The sequence below is a fragment of the Elephantulus edwardii genome, unplaced genomic scaffold, assembly GCF_000299155.1.
Source record: "Elephantulus edwardii isolate Elephantulus edwardi_28Jun2011 unplaced genomic scaffold, EleEdw1.0 scaffold00037, whole genome shotgun sequence".
Taxonomy (NCBI): Eukaryota; Metazoa; Chordata; class Mammalia; order Macroscelidea; family Macroscelididae; genus Elephantulus; species Elephantulus edwardii.
The window spans coordinates 10,883,256-10,890,472 of NW_006399787.1; the positions used below are offsets into that span (position 1 = coordinate 10,883,256).

The window sequence follows — 7,217 nt, forward strand, 5'->3', positions numbered from 1 at the left end:
TGTAGATGTTCATTGAAATGAAAAATAAACAAACTAAATTTAAAAAAATGTAAAAAAAAAAAAACACAAATGTAAATGGCACAATCCAAAAATAAAATATTAGTCAAAGAAGCAGAAGATAGTCAGAAATTGGCAATGGCATAAAGGAATATTTATCAAGCAAACTTAAGTATATTCTAATCTAAGTCTAGACCATGAGACCTCTTATATTTGACTCCACAAATCGTTTTGAAAGTCAGCAATTTGCATGCAAGGTGCTAAAATAGAGAAAAGATGAGTGACAGTGCCTGTCTGCAAGGGTTTTACAATCAGAACAGAATAAAACCAGGTAAGTGAGTTCATGTGTGACTGACTCATTTCAAGGAGACCCTGAAAACTGAGAAGAGATGCCTTAAAAGAGATTCATTTAAAAAAAAGAAAGAAAGAAAGAGATGCAACTATAAAGGAGAAAGAAGGGAGGATTGTGAAAGTTGGTGTGAATGTCACACACAAGTGAAAGCAAGGCTTACTAGACCCTCTTCCCTGGACTAAGGCATGCCTCTCAAGCCTCACTGTTCACCACTTTCTTTCTGGCTCTCATCAAAGTCTTGAAGGCCCTGAATATTGATGGCACTGAACGAAGCAGACTATGGGTAAAACAAAGGCAACATTCAGAACAAGAATGACAAAAATAGGAAAAGGACAAGTCAGAAAATAGAATCTGTCTCTCTAAAAAGTCAGGAAAAAATGCAGTAAAGATTAAAAAGTAAATGTCACTTTGGTTTGGTTTGGACTAACTCTGACAATCTTTGACAATAAACACTAAAGATTTCAGGATCAGGTGGGAAAAGGGGACACAAATATTTTATCTATGACAAAGGAGCTCTGGTGGTGTAGGCTGTAGGAAGTTGTACTATGAACTAAAGGGTGGAACACCTCTGACAGTTCAAATCTTTTGGCTGATCTAAATGAGAAAGATGTACATGCAATTTACAGCCTCTAAAAACTCACTTGAGAGTCAGCTATGAGCTGATTTCAACTGGATGACAACAGATGCATGTGTGTGCCTAACAGAAAAATCAAGGAAATAACCTGAGTGAGATGGTACCCATTTGGTGTAAGCCAAAAGAAATATGCCCTGCACGCCTGCCCATGGCACCCAGGGTTAAGCTACAGCACAAGATCAAGAGGTCTGGGGCCCCAACCCGCTGCAGGCAGCCCTTATAACTGCAAGTGACACAGAGGTGTACCAGGCCTCTGCTGGAATTCGCATTTTGGGTCTCAATTCTTAGGATGATCCCCTGGGAAATGGAGAGTAGGCTCCTCTTTAGTCGTGTGTGTGCTGCTGACTAGTCGGATTAGCATGTGCTTTAACTTAACCAGTCCTTGGCTGTCATCTAATAACCTTTAGGTGTAACTGCAAAAAAAAAAAGGGAACATTGATTCTGTTTTATCCCAGTACCACAAACGTGTTGTCGGGGTGATGTGCCAAGTACCATTTCTTAAAATAACTTGCTTCTATTCTTAATTTCCAACACCAAACCACTATAAAATTAGAATACTACATCCCTACCTTTGGGAAATCTGTAATTTGAGCTTGTATGCTAAAAACTCAAAAAACTCATTGCCATTGAACTGGAACCAACTCATTGCTAACCCAGTCTCAGTTTTCTAAGACTGTAAATCACATGCGAACTCTGATGGCCTAGGGGTAAGGAGCTGCACTGTCATGTTCAAACAGCTGCATGCAGTTTGAATCCACCAGCTGCTCTGCAAGAGAAGGATGAGCAGTCTCATCCCTTGTGGCTGACTGCCTCTCACTGGAAGGTCAGCTATGGAGGGTTCTGACTCAATGGCATACAACAACAAATCACACTAGAGACTGCCCATCTTCCTCCCTAAGAAGCACATGTCAATATGAACCACTAGACGTTGTTATTTGTGAGTTAACAGTACAATTTCCTATAGACTACACCACCAGAATCCCCCTAATCACATGACCAAGGCAAAGAAAGACACTAGGAAGCACACAAGAGGCAACAACAATTAACACTATTAAATAGTTATTCCTGCAATAACAGTAACAAGAGTTATTTATGAGTGGAAAAGTAAGCTGAGCATGTAGAGAATGGCATCTTGGAAGTACACCAACAAGCATATAGGTTTGGCACAAGATAATTCTACAGACATTTGTATGAGCTGTAAACATGATGTTTGCAGTAAAACATATGAAGGACAAAGTTATGCAAACTTTTTCATCATAACCTAACACTTTGGGAGACTCAATCATTGGGCTTGAGGGCTTTGGGCGACTGTCTCAGGAACAACTAGGTTAACTGACATATCACAACTCATAAAGATGATTTCTACCTTTTATTCTGGCGAGTAGTACTTGGCGTCTTAAAATTTTGCAAGCAACCATCTGAAATATAACTAATGGTCTCTCCATATGGAGCAAACCGTGAAGAAAATAAAATATCCAAGGGAACAAATGGTCAAAAGGACTATTGCCAGCCATAGCCTAGACTACACTGAGACCTGGGGTCCTCGGGTAAGGGGCTGCACTGCAAAACCAAAGGCACATCGTTCAAAGGCACCAGCTGCTCATCAGAAGAACGGACAATCTCCTTCCACGTGATTTAATGCCTCTGCAAATCCAATGGAGGGCCAGCAATGTGTTGGTTCCAACAAGACAGCACACAACCGCCACACTACCAACTGGATTAGAATCACAACAGAAGATCCTAGACAAAGTATGAGAGAACTGAAAATAAAATTAAAAATCATAAAAAAGATTAGATTTACTGATCTGCTATACTAGTGAAACCATCAGACAGGATTCAAGCCTTAAACTGAATCTACTCCCAAAGACCACCATTCAGCCCAACAACAGATAAGCTTATAAGATGAACAAGAACACACACACGAGGAACACGCTCTTCAGAAGTCAACCAGAAGGCCAAAACAGCAGCATCAACCAAGAAACTAAGTTCATGAAGGGGCAGAAAAATGGGAAAAGAGAAAGAAAAAACCCAAGGAAGAGTGCAGTCACATTAAGGGGACTGCAGATAAAGCAACAAATGTGTATTAATTATTGAATGTGAAACGATGTTCTTTGCAAACTTTCTCCCAATGAACAATAACATGTCCATCCCCAATCCTCTGCTGAAACGTGCATGTTTTCATTTTTTTGCTAAGGATGTAACAGCTTTGGCTAGTTTCTTGTGCTCACTATATGGATTATAAGTATGTTATTTACAAGGGAGCTCTGGTGACCTCGTGCTAAGAAATTGTGCTGCAATCTCAAAGCTGCACAGTTCGAATCCACCAGCTGCTCCGCAGAAGGATGGATCATCTCCTCCCATTTGATGTAGACTCTGAAAATCTGCTGGAGGGTCCATTGTGACTCCACAGCAAGGCAAACAACAAAGGGTTTACTCTGAGAAACACAGAAAGTATCTCTTTTAAGATTTTGCAACAAATCATCTATTCCACTGTAGTTCTACTTCTCCTCCCAAGGGAGGAATTGTTATCACTATCCTGTCAATTTTGATCATTCTCTGGAAAGCACTGCTTCAAAGAGAAGGTCATAGGGATGGTTCTCTCACAAATGAAGAGCTAACACAAATTTCTGCCTTTGCCAAATGCCTACGCTGTCACTTTCGACTTCACATTAATGATGAAAAATAGCAAACTGGACATGTGGTGGCTTTGTCCATTGGGAGTTGCACTGCTAACCCAAAGGCATTGCCTCTAGCTGTCAGACTCAAACAGTGGCTACTGGGAGAAATCCAGGTACTCTACTCCCTGGTGAAATACACACTCGGGAACCCTCTGGAAGGGTCAGCTATGCACTGATTTCCATCTGATAGCAATGAGTTTTTCTGCGTTACACGATATCTTAAAATGATGCAAGAAAAAAATGCACTGGTCACTTCCATCAGGAGGCACTCAAAAAGGTTCTACAGAAAGAACCCTATTTCTTTATTGCCAGGACAAGTGTAAGCTGGGAATGAACTACAAGATTTTAACATGCCCCTACAAGCAAAATTAGGATAAAAACTCTGAATAAAACAGACTTCCACCCTTAATTTGCTGGGACTAAATCCAGGAAGCTGACAGATATGAGAGTTGCCTTTTTTTTGCTGTTTCTGAAGAAGCTCTGTTTCTGCTCATATGCTATGAATGGTCATACACTCAAAGTGTCAGTTCTTGAAAAGTTGCTTCTTTATGTACAGTCTAAAAAGGAAAGGCTGATTTAAAATGCAATTTTAAAACAAAGCCCCTTGCAAGAGCAATAAGACCCAGGCAATTGGCTGGATAAAACCAAGGACTAGATTGAGAAGTAACTCTTGAGAAGTTCCAGTACTCTGTGGTGTCTATAACATCTTTAAAAACTTATAAGTCACACTTAGTTAATTAAAAAGCAAAGTCATCAGCTCTCTCACTATTCTAGAATGCTGAAAGTATATTAGCTAGGTGCTCATAATAGTGTGCGTTCCAATTAGACTAAGCATCCCATTAAAGACCCGAGGCCTGCTTTAGGGTCCTCTAAATGAATGATTAGGGAGCTCTGGCTGACCAGAGGATAAGGAGTTGCGCTGTCAACCCAAAGGCTGATTAATTGACTTGAGACGCCACCAGTGAAAGATGGCCCATCTCCTCCCTTGGGATTTCAGCTATGAGCTGGTTTTGAATCGATGGCAATGAGAGTTGGAGGGAGAAGTGACTCAAGCAGCTGCTTTCTTACCTGTGGAGTCATCGTGGAGGGATCTGGCTCAGCCGTGGCTTGCTGTTCAGCAGCACTCTTGTTCTTGATTCCACTTTCCAAAGGCTCTGGCTTATTCCCAGCAGGGCCGGGAGGTGGTAATGGTAGGGATTTGGGATGGTTCTGGGAGGACCGGGAAGGAGATGCCTGAGAAGGGGGCAAGTACGACTGGGAGTGGCTCAAATAGGAGGAGGAGGAGGAAGAAGAGTAAGATGAAGTGGGTGCCAGGTAAGACTGGGAAGGTGGGGAATGGGAAGGGGATGGCTGAGCAGGAGGCGGGTAAGGCTGGGAAGAGGACGGCGGGTAATAGGAGGGTGGCGGTTGGGGTGGGGGCATGTAAGACTGTGAAGGGGGTATGTAGGAGCCTGGTGGCACAGGGGGAGACTCAGGAGGGGAATCCAGCTCCATGGGAACCAATCCAGAAGGCTCGTCTCCTGGGACATCATCAAGCATCTGATGTTTGTATTGCTGCTGCTTCTGATAGCTGAGTGCCGGTCCAGGAGGCGGGGGCATCGGCGGCGGCGGCGGTTGCCAGTCCCCATAGCCGCCCCCCGGCATCACCGGCGGGGGTGGCAGCGGGGGCGGGGGGAGGTGGTGAGGCTGGAGCACGCACTGCATTTGCTTCTGGTGCATCTGCTGCAGCTGCTGGAGCTGTGCCAGATGCTGCTCGCGGAAGCTCATGAAGCCCGAAGAGGAGGGAACCGTGGGAGTCGTCGAACTCGAGTAACCGGGCGCCGGAGAGGCCTCAGGAAGCGCCACCGGAGGCGGAGGCGGAGGCGGCGGTGGGATGGGCGGCGGGATGGGCGGCGGTGGATAGTGGCTGCTCCCGCCATACCCATCCCAATTCGGGTACATAGCGGAGGAGGAGCAGGGTTTCTCCCGCCGCCGTTACTCGCCGCAACCGACCTCCGGGAGGGGCGGTAGCGACGGAGGCAGCCAGAACTCGCGGCGCCTACAGGACCCGGAGCGTTTACACACCAAGCGCGGTAGTGCGCCGGCGGTACCGAACTGGGCCCGCGACCAAGAAGGCGGGGACAGGGCAAAGGCGAGTAGGCATGCGCAGTACCTACCGAGAGGAGAACAAAGGCGAGGTAGAGCAGCTCTTTCCATGATTGCTCTCCACTGCCATCTTTCGTCGGATTTAGGTAATGCAGGTGAGAGTGCACTGTTCTCATAGAACGAAGGAACCATAGAGTCTCACAGCTTAAAGACGTGGTAGAGATCCTATCGCCCCATGGGTTCATTTTTGAAAGGGGGGAAAAAAAGGGGAAAGGTCCCATTCACAATAGCAACAATCTCAACAACAACAAAATAATCACGAAACAATTAGGGGAAAAGGAAATAAGAAATATAGGAAAGGTATATGAAATAAAACTACAGAATGCACATGTCTGAGAGGGATAAAACTAATACCTTGAAATAACGGAAAGACTTGCCATTGTCTTTAAATGAAAAGATGGCTATGAAAAGATGTCAGTTGATTCAAAAGTGAATTAACAAATTTAATACAATTTTTTTAAAAAATAGAAATCCGGTTGAAAACAGAGTTGTGAAAGAGTAGAGATAATTTTGAGGACAGAATGTAAGACAGCCGAGAGTATGAAAGCATATGAAAAGTAACATTTGCAAGTATTAGAAAAGGAGAGAAATTAAATTCTTTAGACTACCTCAATACATTAAAAGCCTAGTTGGCGGATTGCAGAGTTAAAGCAAAGATTGCAAAAATCAGATAAAAAGATTGTCTAGAGAAACAACTTAAAATCCTCAAAAAATCTTGCTGCAGGAAAAGAACTCCTTTGGCTTCAGTCATTGAAAAGTAAAACTTATACAAAACAGATTATGGGGGGAAACAATTCTTACCTGAAAATATTAAATATGTCAGTAGTGCACCACTTAATGATATGACCTTGCTTCCACCTTTACAACCTAGATCTTTACATCTCTTAGGGGATAGATACAATAGAAAGTAGGGCATCTAGGTGTTCTTCGAAAGAATAAGCTTTTTCTACAATAAATGTTGTGTTCCTTTAATCTTTTTATTGAACTATAATATATATGTATACCAAAAAAATGACATCTCTTAAGTGTTAGTGAATTTTCACAGACCGATCATGTTTGTGTAACCATTGCTGAAATCAAGAAACAGAATGTTATCTCTTAACCCAGAAGTTCCAGCTAGATATGTGGTTCTTTAAAATTTAATTGTTTTAATTTTAAAATTTAAAGTCATTTTTTAATTTTATACTGATTCATATACATTGTTTTTCACACATCATCTTTCCCCTTTCCTTTACCCACCCCTCCTTTCACCCATCAAATTGTTTCCCTAGGATTAACCACAACCCCACACACACTAATCCTCCCCCCTCTGCCTGCCTGCTTTGGATCCTCCTACATGTTCTATAATAATGGTCTTACACAGTATTTGTCCTTATGGTTCTGAGTTAGTTCACTTAGCATAATGCTCTCC

At 43.0% G+C, this 7,217-nt stretch overlaps 1 protein-coding gene across 1 annotated transcript in view; it reads right to left on the reverse strand.

Annotated features, from left to right (window-relative positions):
- YLPM1 (YLP motif containing 1) overlaps window positions 1-5,602 on the reverse strand; it is a 99,349-nt gene extending 93,747 nt beyond the window's left edge. Inside the window, exon 1 of the mRNA XM_006884782.1 lies at window positions 4,730-5,602. Coding sequence (XP_006884844.1) covers window positions 4,730-5,602 — 873 coding nt within the window. The remainder of the gene's footprint in view (window positions 1-4,729) is intronic.
- Between the last annotated feature and the right edge of the window lie 1,615 nt (window positions 5,603-7,217).